The sequence below is a fragment of the Poecilia reticulata genome, linkage group LG2 (assembly GCF_000633615.1).
Source record: "Poecilia reticulata strain Guanapo linkage group LG2, Guppy_female_1.0+MT, whole genome shotgun sequence".
In the NCBI taxonomy this organism is placed as follows: Eukaryota; Metazoa; Chordata; class Actinopteri; order Cyprinodontiformes; family Poeciliidae; genus Poecilia; species Poecilia reticulata.
The window spans coordinates 28,282,026-28,302,620 of NC_024332.1; the positions used below are offsets into that span (position 1 = coordinate 28,282,026).

The 20,595-nt window shown below is 39.0% G+C and overlaps 1 protein-coding gene across 2 annotated transcripts in view; it reads left to right on the plus strand.

Moving 5' to 3' along the window:
* The window catches only part of gja5a (gap junction protein, alpha 5a), a 35,308-nt gene extending 16,249 nt beyond the window's left edge, over positions 1 to 19,059 (plus strand). The window contains exons 1-2 of one of the 2 annotated variants that reach the window (XM_008401108.2): positions 4,324 to 4,558; positions 16,513 to 19,059. In XM_008401108.2, coding sequence (XP_008399330.1) covers positions 16,538 to 17,668 — 1,131 coding nt within the window. In that variant the 5' untranslated portion in view covers positions 4,324 to 4,558; positions 16,513 to 16,537 and the 3' untranslated portion in view covers positions 17,669 to 19,059. Of the gene's footprint in view, positions 1 to 4,323; positions 4,559 to 16,512 lie in introns of those variants that run through there. The other variant, XM_017310844.1, reaches the window with a different exon arrangement.
* Positions 19,060 to 20,595: the final 1,536 nt, after the last annotated feature.

Below are 20,595 nucleotides of genomic sequence, written 5' to 3' on the forward strand. Positions count from 1 at the left end.
CATCCACACTATATAAAGAAGTTGTTTAAAACTCAGTTTTATTTGTGAAACCTTTATTATGTCTGTGAATGTTACAAAGGGGAAGAGTGATTTGCTTTTTTTGGCATGCGTATCTCCTTAAATAAGGTCCAGTTTGTGCTTTTCAGTCTGGAGGAATCCCCAACACAATCAACCTTTCTTACATTTCCACAAACGCATCCAAAGTTTACAAATCAAAACTGTGCTTGTAATACTGTATTGTGTCTAGGATCATTTTAAACCAATTTCCTAAATCTAAATTATCTTTTTTTTTTATTCACCTGATCAAGATTGCAAAATCAAGCAAGCTATACATTTGCTTCTTTTTTTCAATTGTAATAAAGCAAAATTACATTTTTACAAGTATGTGTCTTAAATGATTTGCGTCTAGTGTAGGAGAATGCACTCTGTACGCATGCTCTTCTCCTGGATGAATCTCAAATTACTTGTTGGCTATTAATGATTCATTTAAAAAAATATTTCATGCATTTTAATTTATTGTAGAATTTGAACAAGAATAAAATTCCACATTTATGGAGAACTATTTGCACTATCCCGAGCTCAAATATTGATACTGCAAGTTGCAGAGAAACCACAAAATTTTAGTATGCAGGACAAAAGGTTTCTATTTTATTTGTTTTTGGGGCAATTCAGAAATGAATTCAGAAAAACTAAAAGTGTGGCAGTAAGAAATGCCCCACCTTTAATTCAGGGCCAGGGATTAAAGTAAAAAAAAAATCCTGAGCCTGAAACTTATAGTTATGATAGAAATTAACTATATTGTTGCTATTGCCACAGTTTAATAAAAAGTGTCTTTGAATAGTGCAAACAATTGCTTCCAACAATACAATTAAGACGCAAACACTCAAACTTAAATAAGACTTCAGTACATTTCAACTCAAAACAAAATGTAAAATGTCTGTGCCCTAAAGCAGTGGTCCCCAACCCCCGGTCCGTGGACCGGTACCGGTCCGTGGACCAATTGGTACCGGGCCGTGCAAGAAATAGTGAAATATTTCCGTTTTATGTATTATTTGAATCTGGAGGATCTTTTATTTTGAAAATCCTTTTACCGGATTCTCTCGGTTATTGCTCGCCAACACTGAGGCCACAAGCAGCAAAATGAGTAAGAAACAGATCAGATGTCTTTGGAAAGTTTCTTTGCGAAGGGGAAAAGGCCCAGAGAAGAGACAGGAGAATGGATTTATCCCGGACCGGTAGGTGAGTCCCACATTACAAGCCGCTCTGCGTAACATGCGGCGACCGGCTGCTAATGAGGCAATGAAGCTTCAAGCTGCTTCGCCACGTAGAGACCAAGCAGGCTGTGGATATAAGCAACACTTCAGGTGTTATTGTCTCCCATCATTCCCAGATGAGACCGTCTCATTGCAGAGAAACAAGCTCAGGGCTCCCGTTAGTCAGTATCATGAGTTAAAGTTTTCACGAAAGTAAAATGTTCGTTTTTGTGGCGCATCTGTATCTTATTTTGAAGGGATATGTAAACGTTACCATAGCGACCAGAGTCAGAGCGTTTGGGCAGTGGTCGAGAGKAGATGATGAGGAATGATCGGTTCGTGACTCCAAGGCAGGAGCAACACGAACCGATTCCAGTCACGAACATCCCGATTCCAGAGGATAATCCAGTAAAACCCCCAACATAGCGGGAATTTAGAATAACCAAACACGGATGACGATGTAGAAGCAATAGTGATAGTTTGTGGAGTCATTTTAAGAGATAAAAGATGTAACAAAAAGAAAAAGATGGTGCATGGGGAGCAGCCGCTCTATTTGCTGCWCTATGATTTGGAGGTGATTGTGTTTTATAGTTAACATTTTTAACTGAATAAACATAATAATGACCTTTAGATTTAATAATAAACATTTCCACATATCATCTCCGATATCCACCGGACTCAGTTGCGCGATATGTCAGCTGTTTGAGATTCCCATCTGTTCTTACGTCACCGCGCTTTTTGATTGGCTACCTGTCACATTCAGCAGGTCGTATTCTCGTTCCCAGACAGGAAAAACCCCAAAGGTTGCGATAACCTTTATATCGCAACCTTTATATATATTCAGGATTTAAATTAAGAAACTTTAGTTTCTTAGTTTATTCTTGCATTTTGTTCTTCATTCATTTCCATTTAGTTCCCTTTGATTAGTTTTATCCTCTCTTGGTTTATTGCTATGTCCACTTTAGTTTCTTTCCTGTTTTTAGATTTATTTAATCGTTTATTGACCACCAGTAATTTTCATTTATCACCTGCTGCGCCTCCTAATCCTCATGATGTGTTTCACATCATGTGTTGATTTTTTTCACTGTTCAGCGTCGGATTCTCTTTTTTTATGCCATAATTCACATCTAGTTTGTCGCTCCGTTTTATGTCTCGCTTCTCCTATTTCAGAGTTTTGAAAGCCGAGGCGCACAATAAAAAATGTGCGCCTCGGCTTTTTTTATTGTTGTTGTTGTTGTTTGTTTTTTTTTTTTACCCCCTAAGGTGCAGGGCGGTCGGGAAGCGTATCGATGGGGAAAAGGCAGACTGACATAAACCTTTTAAAACTATGTTAACAATTTAGGTATTTTGATTATTGAAATTTAAAAGTGCTGTGGTACCGTTGTTCTATCACCCCCGTTTCATACCGGACCACTTACAGCTCCGGGGTTAACACTATAAAATGAGCTACGAAATACAGTTTTAGCAAGTTGCTCAAAGTCTAAACTGGTATTGTTGTGATTGTAAGGTGTAAAGTTTACCTTCRACCAAATGACCCCCAAAGGAATCCCAGCGCCCCTCTTTTGTAAAAATGTCCGCCAACTTTCTGTCTTGTCCTCTTTCCTTTGCCCAGCTGTTTTCATGGTAGGTTTCTGCTTTCGTTTGATTTAGTCCTGATTCCTACAGTGGCATTGCAGGGAGAGTAAACTACCTGAGTGCAATGCACCAATACCACCAGCAGCTAAACAGGAGCTCAGCAGGAAGACATCTCCACCACTTTGAATGGTGTTGAAAGCCTGGCTTTCGTTCATTCCTCCAAACGTACTTGTGGTCAAACAGCTCAGTCTTTGTCTCCTATGACCAGAAAACTTCTTGACTTGAAGGCATTTGGTTAATCTGCGCAGCTGGGAATGGGTGTGTGTGTGTCCTTTTGAATCCTTTTTGAGAGGACCCAATTCAAACTTCAGTGCCCAGTCTGAGTTTGAAAAAGATGGTGGATTGTTCTTTCAATCTACCATGCAAAAAGAATGATTCACATGATTCATAAAAAGCCCCAAAATAACACGATGTGCATGATAATAGTGACTTCATGAAAGCTGCTGACCAAAACCAGTTGTTTGCTTTTTTGAGGCTCAGAAAGCTGTTAAATTTGCCCTTTTTACTCAGCTTTCAAATATGAAGCTGTGAAGCAAGTAGGAAGCCAGATTCATTCCTTACATCAATTATTTCTATGTTCAGTCCAATACATTAGAGACAACTGTGGGGTTTTGCTAAATTACCTAAACAAGAGGAGAAGATAAGGATTAATTCACCCAAGTAACAATTGTAAAAGGCCCTCTAAATCCAGAGCCAAAGCCATGAACTTTGACCTAGAGTGCATACGTGCCCTAACAACAAAATTACATTCATTTGAATGAACACCAGCCTTCAGCAAGGAGGAATTAAAGCTAAAAAAACCCCAGAATATTCATTGCGACATTTCTGTGTCAGCAGACGGTGGAAACTGATCCGAGGCTGAGATTCACAGTRGTTATGTCAAATAGATCATTATGTAAAAAGCAGGACAGATAACGAGGATTAGTGCTTTCACTTAAAGAGTCTTAAGGTTTCCCAACTTGAGGCGGTGGTTTCAGATCAGGATTTTCCAGGGACGAGCAGATGAACAAAGCAGGTATAGTGCTTCTACCAAAACCTCATGACCGCTTCTCTACGCGGCTTTTCTCTGCCGCTTGTGGTAACACAAACGTCKGTTGCATCACATGGCTTTGCTGTGCTGAAACACGTCACATTTGTAGAAGGACAATTTCTAAGTGGATGAAAACAGAGCAGAAGTGTGAAACTCAAGGAACACACAGTCACTTGGAGCGCTCTGGACATTCACTCTGAGGCGGAATTGCCATTGATCTCCGAAAACAATTCCACTTCCTCCCCGTCTGCTGGAGAATGCTTCCCAGCAAAAAATAGAGCACCAGGGATGTGAGATGTATAAAGGGGTAGGTGGGAGAGGAAGAGGAGGAGATGGAGGAGGAGGAAGAGACGGAGAGGGGAGGCCCGAGTGGAGGGGTGCGGAGGCGTGGGGGGGGGGAGACGCACACTCTCTCTTGTGATGCCCCAGCTATTCTTCTGGTGTGGACAAATAAGTCAACGCTCAGATGCCACCGCTAAAACCAGTTCCTCCTGATGTTCCTTAGAAGGAGGTAACCTCACTCTCAGCTCTGCRCTCTTCATCTTCACTGAGAAGTTAAGAAGGACTTGATCTCCTCTCATATCAGCAGACAGATAAAGACCTTCTACCTGAGCAGAAGTCAAGACAAGCAGAACCGAAGGTAAGCTTGTTTATAAAYGTGATGCATCTCCATTTTGTGAAGCCTGCAGAGAACCGGGAGGGTATAAGGGGGGGGAAGACTCTCAGACGTTGCTGCCAGATTGCGGTGGAGTTTGTGAGGTCGGGGATGATTTGTTGATGGAGGCCTGGGGTTTGTTAGAGTCGCTGTCCTCCCTGGCAGGTACAGTCTTCGACCCGATCGCTCTCTTATGTCTTTATAACTCTCAACAAAACACTCAAAAGAGTCAAACAAAAAGCAGCAATGGGGACGTTTAAACCAAGAGCCACCAGCGACGTTTACTTAGCAAATAATAGATTTGAGGAAACATTTTGTCAGGATTGTCTCATAATCTGACAGCCAAAAAGGTAATTCAGTGCTTTCACGTTGCTCATCGCTTTTAATTCATGACATGGCAAATAACAGTAAAAGATTATTACTACTAGTACATGTGAGTAAATTGATATTTCTAACTTGATACTTTTACGTTKGGTTTCCTAACTCAGTTTTATTACATTTTTATTGATTGAGATTATTTTGTTCTAATTACATTTTATCTGAAATTATTTAAACTCTAGTTTTATTGCACTTTTTTTGTTTGACTTGAAATTGTTCATTTACTGTTTCTGTTTGTCTTGTTTTATTTTAGTGACTAATGAACACTTATTTGTTTTATTCCTCTTTTTATTATTTGTGACGTTAATTTTAACAATTTTATCACAATTATAGAACATTTTCTTGTTCTTTAAAGTTGTTAAATCTACCTCTAATGTCTCCATATCATCATTAACCTCCCAATGTTACCTCAGTTAATTACACATTTCTTTACATTTTATTCTTYCCCTGGGTTTGTTTTATTTATTTCATTATGTTTTTGGGATTTCTTGTTTCTGTTTGTCGTTTTTTTTTTAATTGCACTTTGTGATAACCTGGTCAACATACATCCATAAATTGATTGATTTATTAAATAAAAAAAACATCTTTATATCTCTAGACAATAAAAATAAGTTTTTAGTTTTTATTCTTATTACATGAACAAACATAATAAGATTATCAGCGTAAGCACTGATTTATAGAAGATGATAAACTAAAAATTATCTATATTCTTCATTAAATCAGCGTAAAGGTTCATTGAGTTCAAACTACAAATTAAAGGGATTAATTATCAAAATTACCTTCAGTCAATATTTTATAAATCTGTTATTTTATTTCCTCCACAAATTTCTGTAGTGAAACAGAGAGAAGAACTTTAATGAAGGAAGTGWAGGAGATTCTGCAGTTTAGCAAAAGTATAARCATGACAAAATAAAGWGTTTTACTCCAAAATATATCTCTTTATTCAACCAACAACTTGCTTCATTTGAAATTTTCAGGTATTGTGAACAAAATGTGTTTTAAGAATCAAAGCACGTATTTTATGTACCACAAATAGTTGTTTTTTTTGCCGTGGTTCACATGTCAATATTTTTGCCCCTTTTTACATTAAWTATTTTTAACTTGTTTATATGTTGCAGTGTTTGTAGCACCATTTTCCGGTGAAGGTACGGAATAATCCAAGAGTATCTATGAAAGGCATCARCTTAAAAAGCAGATATTTAACAGAATAAAAGTCATGATAATTATTACTTAATTTTATCATAGAGAGTTGCAGCATTACACTCATTTAGAGATGAGGGTCACTGAGCTGGAAAGGTATTTAATATTTTCATTTGAAAATCAAATTGTAACACAAAAGTATAAAAGGGTAAACTACAATGAATAATTTTGCTACATTGAACCTTGCATGTAACTTCACAGATGAATACAGGCTAAATACTTAAGCAACATACAAAGCATAAGGGCTCATATTTTGATATTTTAATTTTATCGATGTAATGACCTGGTGCATCGCATTTAAACTGAATGTGTATCAGACTGTCTACCTGCAGTGTAGCAGAGGATGTTCATGYATCATCACTCTGGTTAAAATACATTCAGTAGTCATGAGAGCAACAGATCCGTGCTCGATTTTAATCTTGGTGAGACTCAGAAATGTCTCTACTGTGTTTTAAAAACTTACACTGGAACCGCTAAGACTATAACACCAGCGTAAACCCCCTTCCTCCTCTGCCAGTGCAGTACTGATATAAAAAATATAAACAAAAAGGAAAGATTTGTGTAAATGTACCTTATGGCTGGCAAACTCACACAAATTGTGTTCATTGCCAGGGATGAATGTTTTACATCTGACTACGGTGAAACAGATAAAAACGGATGAAATTGTGCCAAACGTTTAATTTGTTCCCCCTCCACAAATAGCAGCTACAAAGAAATTTCTCTTGGGAGCGAGTTCATCCAAACGTCCCGCACATTAAACACCTCTCAGCTGTCTGTTCTAAATGTTCCAGTGTATTGCCATAAACAGCCAAACAATAGATCATAACGAGGCCGTGGCTTCGTGTAAAGCGGTGGGCAGATGAACAGCCGTAGAGCCATGTAAGGTAGCAGGCAGCATGTTGGCCCGCTAGCTTCTGCTGGCCTGACTGATGTATGGCAGCCTGGATGCTYCCTGGATGTGTGCAGGGTAGCAACAGGTGACTCACATTACAGGGAACCGTGTTCTCCCCCTCATTCTGCGTTAGATCAACTTTCTAGGTCACACAATCCCCAACTCACTGCTTCACCAAGTCAATACAAGCTAAACTTAAACACGCTCATTGTTGACTGTAATCCTCCAGGGAAGGATATACACGCCACCCTGCAGCCCAGCATCCAGACAGCTGCTGTACTTTTAAAACTGAGCAAGTGTTAAAGCCGCGCTTCAAATATAGAACTACGGGACTTTAACGTATGTACTACATGCAACTTGGACCGAAAAACAATCCTTCAACGTATGTTGCAAACAAAGCTAAAAAAGAATGATGTCAGTCCCTCAAAACAAAAAAAAAAAAACAATGTCTAAGCCTGAAAATGACAGTCTGGATATTTCACATCCCCTACAGAGCTGTTGATGTCTGTTTCAAGTGAGATTAATGAAACCTTTTAAGTTCATGGAGCTGTGGCTGAGATAAAAAAATAATAATAAAAAATCAGGATCCCATGCAACACTGAAGCTCCAAATTAAGCTTTGTACTGCTAAGAGAGGAAATATATAAGGATCTACAGTGGATGCCCAGTATTTGCAGAGGTTAGGGAGAACAGCTGCTTACATATAGCTAAAATACTTTAAACTACCTCTTCAAAGTCGTACAATGGCCTATTTTAACAGTTGAAACACCCAATATACCTTCATGTGCGTTAGTACGCAGAGTGGAAACTGTCTTAGCACAACAGCAGAACCTGATACCTACGGTGGTTCTTATTTCTTTGAGCTACAGCCAATCAGCGCTAAGGAATATAAATGACGCTCCTGGATTTTCCTGGATTGCTATTAGCTGCTAAAATCATGCATGTCAAGAAGCATTGCACTTATGCTTCACTTTCCCAAACTGCATCTTGTTTCAAATATTCTAAATATGCTCCATAAAAAGAATCAGTGAGCAGGTGAAATGAGGGCAGACCCACTGTATTTACAATCTGCTAAGAGAAAAAGTATCATATTCAGACACAAACAGCAGCCTCTTATAAAACAAAATGTTGATTTTAGCTTTATTAKGAATTACAAATTAGTTAATTCCCCTTAAGCTACGTAGCGCATAATGCCACATTACTTCCACAAAATTACACAAAAGTGTTCTATTGAAAATGTTTGTCTTGGATCAGCACACATGGTTTTAGTTAAAAAAAAAATAACAGTAATAACAAATTTTTACAAAGGTTTGAGGTGTGGTGTGGAGTTCAAGTGAGATTAGTTTATAAATGTATTTATTAGAGATGTGCCGATCAGGTTTTTTCCTACCGATTCCGATCACCCCTGAGGGCCGATCACCGATACCRATCACATAATTGTTWTTTTTTTTTTATCATAAGCACTACCGGTTACATTATGTGGAAAAAGGAACCATGAATTCACCTTAATTTAGACAAAAACTTGTTTTTAATAACTTTTTCCAAGAAGAAAACTAAACAAAACAGGCATTGTGCAAATTGTACTGCTATCGGTAATACTATCTTTAACAGACTGAAAACATATGAAGGCTCTGAAGAGGCTAAATAACGTAAAAAGTCAAAATAAAACCTCTCAACATTGCCAAAAGATTCAAGAATAAAACTTAACATTCAAAGGCAAATACAGGTTCCATTACAATAAACAATCCAGAGTTACTGAATGAAAACTTCCTGATAGCATGGCGGCTAGCTGATTACTGCTAGTTCTGATTGGCTGTTTCTGACTGAGCGGAGTAATTATGCAGAACAGGGAGGAGATCRATTATTTTTTCAGAGATTATCTGTCTCATGTTAGAACAGCGAAAGTTTTAATACGTATGTAAAATGTATTTTTTAGGTTAGTTGCTGCAGCTTTAAGCAGAGGTTCGGTGTGAGAGTCACTACCAGGTGGAGCAGAAGCGGCTCCGTCTGAAATATTACTACCTTTAGCGCGTAGCAGCGGTTCAACAGMGAGAGCAGAACCAGCGTCTTACATCGCAGCTCGAAGACTTAAATAATTTTGTGGGTTATTTGTTTAGCTTTCTGACCGTCATGCTAATCCAGGTGAGTGTTTGTAGCTGTGCGCTGCTTTACCTGCTATCTGATCGTCTTTTTTACTGCAGTGAGCCTCGATGTAGCCAAACTCCGTCAAGTATGCCATTGTTTTTATGCCATATTAGATTCGTCGTGATGATGCTTTTTGACCTGCTTCACCCCACGTGCTTCAATTTTCCCTGCAACACGCAAACTTCCCCATTCACTCAGTGCGTTATAGTTCCACACCACATCGCTTAGGATTTGTTGCTGCGCGTTTGCGCAGTGTGAAGGAAAGAGGAGACCAGCTGCACAGGCAGGCTGCGAAATGAGATGCAGGTGATCGGTTTGTGTGATCGGCAACAAGAGACTGTGATCGGCGATCACCGATCATACACTTTTTCACGGAAATCGGCCGATTATGATCGGTGGCCGATCGATCGGCACACCTCTATATATATTTACAGTGATTCTGGAGAATAGGGACAAAACAGATCCTGTGGATAAAGCACAAAATTTGAATAAAATATACACAAAATATAATTTTTTTCACCAGAACTTCTGAGGAGCCCATGACCTCTTCCTTTCTCTTCCTTTGCTAAAAGGGCTTGTTAGCTCTAGTCAGCTTATGTTATTCTTTAGTTTTCTCTTCTGTTTTATTCCTAAGTTCCTCGTCACAACCATGATGTGTCAACACCATAACTGACAATTTACAAAACTTTGATGAAATGTTGTGAAATAAAAGCTTAATTTTAGTTTACTGTAAAGATTTCATGGACCTGATGAGCTACAATATGGCCTCCTTCAGCATAACATCATACAAATTGAGGTAGTTTGGCATTTCGTCTACTCCGTCAGATGTCAACTCCATCAGAGCTTTTGACTATTTCAGTGAAATTGTTGTTAAATCTCACTTAAATGTGCAATGTATTCATTTTAATGTATTTTACATAAATTGCATTACTTCATATGTATCAAGTTTTTCATTTTACTCACTAGCTTGTCACCACCTTCAGTTCTGTGTCAACTCCGTCATGCAGTGTCAACTCCGTCAGATAGACTTTTTGTTGTTTTTTGTTTTAAATAATTTTTATTTTGTTTCTTGAGAAGCATTTRTCTGTAAAATGAGTAAAAATATCGCTAATAGGGTATTTTAAAAATCATTTTATATATTTTTTTTGTCAGATGGCGATGACAAAGTTCTGGGTCAGGTCGATTAAAACTGTAATTTTTTAAAAAAATGTTGCAACTGGGAGCCTGCACCTTAGCATCTTTACATTTCCAAAACATTATTTGTCATATTTGCAAACATAAGGTTGAGAAATAATTTTAAAAAATATGGGAAAATTAAAACCCATTTTGTCCCTATTCTCAAGAATCATATATACATTTATGTGCTAGGAGAATGTGTTGTATGGGAGAAGAGATTCTTTTGTAATAAGACCTTGTAAAATGTGCTTTTTTGTGTGTGTGCAGCATGTTTGATTTGTTTGCAATATTTTGGCAGAAAATTACTTCCATGAAAAGGACTCAAAAGAACAATACTGAACATAAAGTCAAAATTGATATAAACGATATCAGATTTTAATGTAACATGCATTTATCGGTTACTGTCAGTGTACAAGTTTGAGTCGTCTTACATTTTGCCTCGATCAGAGCAATTTTCTGAGGTCTAGCTTGAAACAAAACAACCTAAATTTACCATCCATTGTAAACACCTTTTCCTCCTCTGATTGCAGTCTAAACAACCCGAGGAAATGTAAACAATGCCACCTAAACGCCTGCGTGTTTAAAAGGATGGCACAAAGCAAGTAATGTATTCCAGTCTGCTAAGAGGGTCCTGGGTCTGTCAAACATGGCGTGTCAATCAGCGCTGAAAGGTGCAGAGACATTAAAATCAGCCTTGTTACTGTTTTGCACTTGTGCCCAAACTTATAAGTTATTGGGTGAGTTTATTCTTAGTTGTGCTGGAAACCAATTAAGAGTTACAGCCTGTCAGAAAGAACTTTAAACCATTGCTCTGTGCTTTTCTGGGTAGTCATCTAAACATAACATGAAGGTGGTACAAAATTGTCTGCAGGATTTCTCCAGCCTTGTTAGCTGCCTAGCTTACCAGATTCCTGAATCCAAGCCACTGCCCTCTAAGGCAACAGTGAGGAGAGTCCAACAGTCTGCAAGATTTATCGTTGTTTTGCGAGGAGGAAAAGGCACATGGCGTTTCTCCAGTTATGATCGCATCGAGTTACATGAGCAGCATCTTTAGTGATCTAGTGTAGTAGCTGTTTTTTTTCTCTCGTCACCTCTCTGATCCGGAGTCCGCAACAGCTCAGTGTCGGTGCAGACAAGTTTCAGACACACGCAGTTGAGTTTCAGCTGACCTCCAACTAATTAAGAGGTGAAATTCCATGTGCTTTCTCATTTTTATTGTTCATTTGGCTCTTTAAACTCACAGTCAACCTTGACTTTATTTTCAGTTTAATTTCGAAATATGTCACAGGTGCATAATACCGTTTTATATGAGAAATTTACCACTCTGAACACCCCCTCACCAAATAGCTCATTGCTTCTCTATTAGCCTCGCTGTGATTCTGAGCAAACCTGACAAGGATGATTATATGCAGGCCAGCCAGGCTGCTCGGCAAAGGGCACGACGGATCACAGTAAATCCCTGGTTATTGCTAGCAGCACAGGTATGACGGACAATTAGAAAGTGCTTTTAACACTACAAAAATAATGAAAGAGACTGATTGTAACCTCTGCCCCTTCTCATGTCCAGTCAGTTGTAGTTTAGAACCATGACGTTTTTGTTCGGCGGAAATTATATTGTTTGAGATTGCTTCCTTTGAGAGTGAGAACAGCTCAGTCAAGGCAGGAAGACACTGACAGGTCTCCCTAGTAAATCGTCTGCTTATTCCAGGTACATTTTTTTTTATCATTGTGCATTGGGTACATAGTGCACTCTAGTATTTGACTGTCATGCGATAACTACGTTGACTAAATTTAACATTAGAACAGTGCAAATAAAGTTAGATGTTCTCGTGTAAGAAAAACAAGTCTTTTCCGTAGTATTCTGTGTACAAAAAAAGTAAAACAAAAGTTGACAACTGGATCTAACAACAAAGCAGTTATTGTCACTACTGCTGGAATATTCTGACATATTGACTGTTACTTATATAATGGTGATGTTTAAAGAATGTATTTGCATAGACTTGCTAAATGTTTACATTTTCTAGTGTTGAATTTGTTTTACAGATCTGCACAAATATCACACAGGTATTGTTAGGTGGTTAATTAGTCAGGCTGTCTGCTCTGGTAACCAGCCAGCAGTTAGTTTGCTTAACAGATGAGCTGCTTTATGGGTGTTTTTTTTCTCCCAAAACACTCAAATGTTTCTGTTTTGTAGGTAACAGAGCTATCTTATAGCTATCTTACAACCATCTGACCACCAGCAGCAGCAGGCRAGGGAGTGGCAGTCCACTGTTACTCTGCTACCCCAAAGTAGCAAAGCATGTTATTACCCCATGCATCCAGAAAGAACWGTGCCTGGAAACCTTTTATTTTGTGTAATTATTTAAATTACTATTGTGKCTTATCCTCAACAGATACAGTAGTAACTCTGTGTTTTCTCAAGTAAACACCCACAACTAGAGACCTTTCAAAGGTGAAGATGAATTAATGATTTGAAAGAAACAACCATTTAGAATCCTCCAGTGTCCTTTTGTCTCACGTTGTTGCAACGTAGGTCAAGATTTTTCTTTAAAAACAAAGTTACTTTCCTCAAAGGCCTTTGTTTCTGACCCAGAGGACAAGCAGTTTATCTCAAAACTGAATTTATGCTTTTCCATGCGGCGATGTTTTGTTTTTCTTGCTTCACCCAGGTGAGGGAAGCCTGTTGTCAGTATCAGCTGATAAGAGCGTTGGCTGTTTTAATGTGCGACCTCCTGCCATTGTGCTGGCTGGAATCTCATTCCCTTCCTTCAGCTCCGAGCCTGTTTGTGATTTACTTCCAGTAAAGATCATCAACCTCATCCGAGCAAGGCTGGGAGCCAGTTCCCCACAGCGTGTCGCAGGTAGYGGGTGTGTTCAGGAAACAAAGCGGCAGACCAAACAAACTGTCCTACGTTACGCACCGGTTCGCCAAACCTGGCCGGGGCTGAAGTTTAGATGTCTATGCAAATGTTTTCATAACCGTGATCTATTTCCTCCTGATTTTCTCAGGTTACTTTATATACAGCAACCTCCAAATGTACTGACACCCTTTATTGGCTGATGTGAAAGAAAATCCTYAAAATGAACCGTTTCTGTGTTGATTTGGCCAAACATTTAACTTGCTGAAAGACTTTATCCACACAGGCCACACTAGGATTTCTATAAGATAMACTGGTATTTAATAGATTTGTTCAAAATGCCAGGCASTCCAACCATTTACCAAGTAGAGAGTGTCTAATGGTTGTCTAGAAGATTTGGTGATGCTGCTCTTTGCCACACTGTGAGAATAGGAGATTTTGTTTTCCTCAGTTACTCTTCCTGTTCATAAATGTGGATCTTTGTAAAGTTTTTGAGCACCAAAACTGGATTAATCCAAAATGATGAAATCACAGTAGGAAGCTTAGAGTTTTTTTYCCAGGTGGAGTTCTTATGCAGCCGCCCAAGGTTTAGGAGAGAGCARCAACCAGAGAAGAAGAGTCCTTGAGATAAGATCCAGCTCACTAATCACTAATCCAAACCCAAATATCCCTTTGCATTTTCAATTAGTCCAATCAAAATCCAGAATCCTTCATCCAAAAACCCTCAAGCCAGTGAGAGAGCAGTGGTCTGATCCAAACAAATTTAAATGTACACTTAAAGGCAGGAGAGGTTAAGATGTTAAAAAAGTGGTCAGATCCACAGGAAGAGGAAGATTCTCTTTGAACCAGATCACGTCGCACCATTTTGCCAGGAAAACAGCATGGAGTAGGAGAAAATAGGTTTTATGAGCAGTAGAGCAGGTTCAGTCAGTCAGGGAGTGAGTGATGTGTTCATGGCTGCAGGGAAAGCTAAGAGATTCAAACTGTTACAGGTCCTTACGCAGCTGATAAATATACCTTATATTGTCTTTCGCATTCTTCAAAATGGGAATAATAATAGAGCAAATGTGGTAGCTTTCATTTTGGAACAAAAATCTGCAACCATGGGTTTTATTTTCCTAGCGAATAAATCAGCCTCGTTTTAAATGTCGGATTGCTGTTAAGAATCTTTAGGAGATAAAACAGCTGCTATAAAAGCTGAACTTATTATGATGGAACTGCTGATGGTGAAAGAGATGGAAAGTCGGTTGTGTTCATTCAAGGAACAACCMTGGACAAAAGTGTTGCTTCCAAAAGAAATCACCATTAATGGATCACATCCAAAAGTTAATAAAAGAGAACATTAACTCTCTGCTACATGTTAAATTGTGTACCGTTTTCCCACTTCAGACGCCATTAAAGCTTTTCAATAATGTACACATTTTGTATAACCACACCAAGTAAGGTAGTGATTGAAAGTGGGAGTCGTGTTTTCACTCTTCCTCTCAGCTTTTACTTTCTTGCAGCTCATCCATCACCGTAAAAGCCACAAKCGGCCACACGTACATGCAGCACRCAGGCGTCAGAGGTCACCTCTCAACCTTTTAATGATRTGGGGGGCCGGAGGTTACCGGTGGCACCAATAAAGCTGTCTGTTGAGCTGCCTTATAGGGTCATTCTCAGCTGAGAGCTCGTCATTGCCATGTTTGGGTCTCGTGCTTCAGCGACGGTATGTTCTTACGAACCGCTTAGGAGGTTAGATGTAGAAAACAGACTGACGCGTCGAGATGCGGATCTGCCGGAGGCTCGACACACAGAGGACATTAAAGCTGGCACTAATGGTGGTCTGCCTGCCTGCAGCTCAGGCCAGGTCACAACTGCAAAGGACAGAGTCTTCGCTCTAGCCTTGACTTTGCCTCTCTTTCTCTCTCTCTCTGCCTGCCTGTCTCTCGTGCACAAATGAAATTGAGTTATTCCCCTTAAACTAAAAGTATTAKAGTGGATATAAAAAGTCTACACACCCCAGCAGTGGTGGTTCTTGTTTCTCTGTTAGCACAGAGAAACAGCTGCTCCCATGATGCAAATATCCACAAAAATARAAATTTAATTTCTTTGAATTTCACATTTGATGTGGTTAAAAGTAGTGCTCAAGACTCTTTAGCTAAAGCAAATGAAGAAGTCACCGGCCAGCTTAAGTGCTCATCCCATATAAGTGCCTGGTCTCCATAGCAGGAAGTAAACACATCGGAGCATTATCTCCATGTTGACAAAAAATAACATAATTCAATCTGAGAAGAAGCAAAASCAAATCATGATGCTGTCACCAGCGTATTTCACTGTGGACATGTCTTCTGCTGACAACACAATGTTAGTTTTACGTCTAACTTGTCTTTTTAAATAATACAAGTGCAAATGTAGCTTCATCAGACCAAAACATGTTGTTCTAGATGGAGATTTAGGCAAGTTGGGAAGAAAAGTCTTGGGTCTTTCAACCCTAGACAGATGGAGAATACAGGAGATTGTTGTCACATATAAACCACAACCTGACAAAATTTGCCAAAGCTTCAATTGGCAGCCTCTAGTGTTTATAAGAATTATCTTGAATATCTCAAAATTACCAGGTTATTTCATAAACAACCTAGTGTGTCCTGCAAAGTGGGTTGTTTTTGAGTCTTTCAGCAAATTAATGGTCTAATGCATATGTGTCAAACTCAAGGCGCTGGGGCCAAATCTGGCCCATCATAAGTTGCCATGTGGCCCTCTTGACTAGGAGGAAACATAAAAATAACTTTCAAGGTAATAGTTGTCCTTAAGTATTATTTTATAAATCAAATCAAAGCCTTTTTTATCTGTATGTTGCCAAATTACATAGTTAAATATTAATTTCAAGAACTGCTCATCAAATCAAGAGACATCTATTTATTCATATTTGAACAGTGTGCTAATAGGTTGTTTTATCAACACATTCTACCACGACCAGCCTCTGAAGACATTTGTGATCGTGATCTTGATTAAAGCCGGAAAATGTTTCACCATGCTCTCATTTCTTATGTCATAAAAACTTGTTGTTTTAGTAATGGTGAGTAGGCTTTTTATAGCCACTGCGTGTTATGTTAAATGACTCCTAGCCTTMCTCAACGCCACTCTCATGGGAAATTGGTTGCTTTCATTCCAGCATGTCCAGTCCTCAAGCTTTTCACAGCCCGGGAAGCTATTTTTGAACACATGATCTGACACACARGGCATTTTATTCAACAGGAATGCAAACTTTATTTTTCTTTATTTTCTATTTTTTCCAMTTCCTCATTCCAGGTGTGTCCTTGGACTTTGAGCAGAGATGGGAGACTGGAGTCTTCTTGGGAATTTCCTTGAAGAGGTCCAGGAGCACTCCACTTCGGTCGGGAAGGTTTGGCTCACCATCCTGTTCATCTTCCGCATCCTGGTGCTGGGCACGGCGGCGGAGTCCTCTTGGGGCGACGAGCAGAGCGACTTCATGTGCGACACCCAGCAGCCCGGTTGCACCAACGTCTGCTACGACAGCGCCTTCCCAATTGCCCACATCCGCTACTGGGTGTTGCAGATCGTGTTTGTCTCCACGCCCTCACTCATCTACATGGGCCACGCCATGCACACGGTGCGCAGGGAGGAGAAGAGGAAGAGGATGGAACAGGAGGAGAGGGAGGCTAGAGGGGACGATGGAGAAGACCTGCATAAGGAGAAGGAGTTCCTCCAGCAGAAGGAGACTGCAGCTGAGGGGAYAGGTCGTGTCCGCCTAAAGGGAGCKCTGCTCCACACTTACATCCTGAGCATCTTGATCCGAACAGTGATGGAGGTCACCTTCATAGTGGTGCAGTATCTCATATACGGGGTATTCCTCAAGGCGATGTACCTCTGCACAACCTGGCCTTGTCCCAACGCCGTGAACTGCTACATGTCCCGGCCCACAGAGAAGAACATCTTCATCGTCTTCATGCTGGTGGTGTCYGGCGTGTCTCTTTTGCTGTCTGTGTTGGAACTCTACCACCTCGGCTGGAAGAGCATCAAGAAGTGTGTACGCAACAAGAAGAACAACCACAAAGCCGTGACAGTGGCCGTGTCCACGGGGCTGGAATCCAACAAACACCAACAACTTTCCGCGTCCTGCACCCCACCCCCGGATTTCGATCAATGCCTGACCGCGCAGAGATCCATGAACCCCATGACCTCCATCGCCTCCCACCCGTTCAACACCAGGATGGCACTGCAGCAGAACTCGGCAAACCTGGCGACCGAGCGGCACCACAGTCGTGACAACCTGGAGGACGAGGAGGACTTCCTGAGGATCAGATACGAACAGCTGCCTGCAGAGCTTCCCAACGGCTGCTCGCCACTGCCGCTGCTGCATTCAGGCTTCCTGAAGGACAAACGGCGCCTGAGCAGGACCAGCGGCACCAGCAGCCGGGCGCGGCAAGACGACCTGGCAGTGTAGGTCCAGTATGGGCCAAAGAGTGAGGATGGAACTATCACTTACAAACACAACTCTAACAACTTGCAAAAGTATTAACTTAAATTAGACATTTTTCACATTTTGCTACATTACAACCAGAAACTTTTGACATATTTCATGTCATTTTTTTTTGTGGTGAACTAAAACAAAGTGATGTGTTATTGTGAGGGAAAGGAAAAGGATTYATGAAATCTTAAGTGTTGGTGTACATCTCCACCCACGCCAGCCGTATGCATCTGGCATCTACCAGCTTTACATATAGACTAACATATTGTTCATTCACCTTTGCAAAACATCAATTGTATTAGACCGACGGGGTCTGTGATCTTCAAATTCAAATTGTTTGCTAAATATCTTAATCATATTAAGATGTATGCAATTCTAACACCTGAATAGGCTGTAGGTTTAAGGTTTTTGCCCTGCTGGAAGATGAACTTCTAACTCAGTTTCAAGTTTGTGTTTCTGCCTCTAACAGGTTTCAGGTACCTCCATCATTTAGATACCTTCATCTACCCATCAATTCTTAGCAGTATATTTAATGGCAGCATCATCCTRACTTTTCCATAAAGGGCAGTTCAGTGCAGCACTTCATTAATWGTCGTCCTCTCCTCATACTGCGAGCTGGGACTCTGCGGCATTCTCTCATGTACCTGATGATATATTCTACATATGATCTCTGGGTACTAATTATGCAAATTTCCTGGATTTTATTTGGGAGTASGGGAGTAAAATGCTGGTAAAAAATAAAACAAATTTTTAATTGTAAAAGATTATGAATCCTTTTCCTTCRAYGACATGGCTCTGTGCTTCTTTGTGTTGGTTAAGATCATGAAGTYCCTATATAACCTGTTGAAGTCTGTGATGTAGCAAYGTGTGAAAAACATCCAGGAGTAATAATACCACACAGTGAAAGCCTGGSAGTTATTCCCAAAAGACAATCCGGTCCTGATTGGGAACTTTAACAGAGGACAGCTGATTAAAGGAATCCTCATTTGAAGATAAACTGACATCTGTGAAATGACTACATAAACATTATATACGAATGCTGTCTGAACAGATTAGCAGGCGTGTCTCTGTGCTTGAATATAAAAATGGTAAATAAACTGCAAAAAGAGATTAACACGAACAGGGTAACAGGGTTTGGTACCTGACCATTGCACATGCTTTCCTTTATTTAAAACTAGTGGATGGGGGGCAGGAKGCAAAATTTTATGTTTGTGAAGGATGTGGGGKGTGTTTTTTTTWTTTTTTTWWATTCAATAATCAGATGCATCTCAGTTATTTTCTGAATTACATTTATACCTTTGACTTAAATACATAATTTTAACAACTCCTGAATTGGGTAATGTAATTAATAAATTGAGAAAGAGTTATGGCATTAACTGTGAACATTTTTTTTTWTATWTKYRMAAMAMAAWAWAAARWGYSYYKWRAARWKWWRRRGRRKWTKTATRTSTYYWCWSYRMAWAKAKWTTTTTTTTGTGTCCTCTACTAAATCAATTGCACTACACTTTGAGATTTAAAAAAAGACACAAAAAAATACTAACTTTTAATGTTAGTATTTTTGTGACATATTTCCTMTATATTAGCGAACTTGATGTAAGAATGTAGCTTCTTGTTTTGTCTATTTAAAGTTATTCAGATTTAATTTTGAAATATATCGTCCTGCTGATGTGAAGCGTAATGAGCAGGTTTAGCCACTAGGTGGCGACAATGCACTTGTATCTTTCAGATGGTGTCCTGGATTAAGTGTTGTAAATAGTCATTCCAATGCAATGTTTAATTTTTTTGTTCTTCAGTCTAGTTTTATACTATATAAAGAATAATTGTGCATATATCTATATATATATATCTATATATATCTATCTATATATATCTATATCTATATATATATATATTTACAATCAGACATTTGAAGATGATGCAGAAGAATTCAGTACATTTTCTTTTGTTCTTTCACATATTCTGTAGTCCACAACAAACCAATAAACCATCGTCCATACAGTGTGTTCAATTTTTGTTGTCTGGTTCTTTGAGTAAAAAAAAAAATCATTTTTAGATTCCTGAGTCGCAGCAGCTATGTGGTAAACTCACAAACATAGTGAAGTCAGCAGGAATTAAGAACCAGGAGATGCAAACACCAGCTGTAGATGTTCTGCTGTCACAGCTCAGGGCCTGAAGGTGCCAGACGGAGGATCATCAGTGATATTTACACAGAAAGCATGTCTCTTCCTCTCTCTCTCTCTGTCTCTCTCTCTTTCTCTCTATCTGCTTGGTGCAAGAGTGTGCAACTTAACTTAAGCTCAAAAGCTGAAAATAAAAAAGATATTTATACTTGTAATATTTATATTATTWAATTTGTGCAGCAAATTAACGGTTTCATTTTCTCTCTAACTTTTGAAACAAAGAAAGAAATCTAAGTGTTCAAATTTATGTCAGAGTGACTGTAAGCATAACAAGAATATGCTCCTGCCAGCATTTTTCAATCTAAAATTTATGTTCTTGCTGTAGACAGAGCATCAGACACACCCACAGCTCATGGGAAATACTTCACACTGTTTTAACATATGTACACAAACTACTGTAAGTGTTAGATTTAAAAGTTTTGTATAAAATAATTTGTAAAAAGAAAAAAAATTGAAAATGTGTTTATTCCGTGTGGATTTGTTTGTTGTTGTTTTTTAAACAAAAGTTATGTTTTACTCATTTTTCATTTTTTTATTATTATTATTATTATTATTATTATTATTATTATTATTATTATTATTATTATTATTATTATTATATTTCGAGCTTATATTTTAGTGTGTCTGACTACTTTTTTCCCCTACAAAATAAATCAGATGATATAAGTCATCAGTACTTGACTATCCTTTATACCAAATACGTTTCGGTATAAATTTACTTGA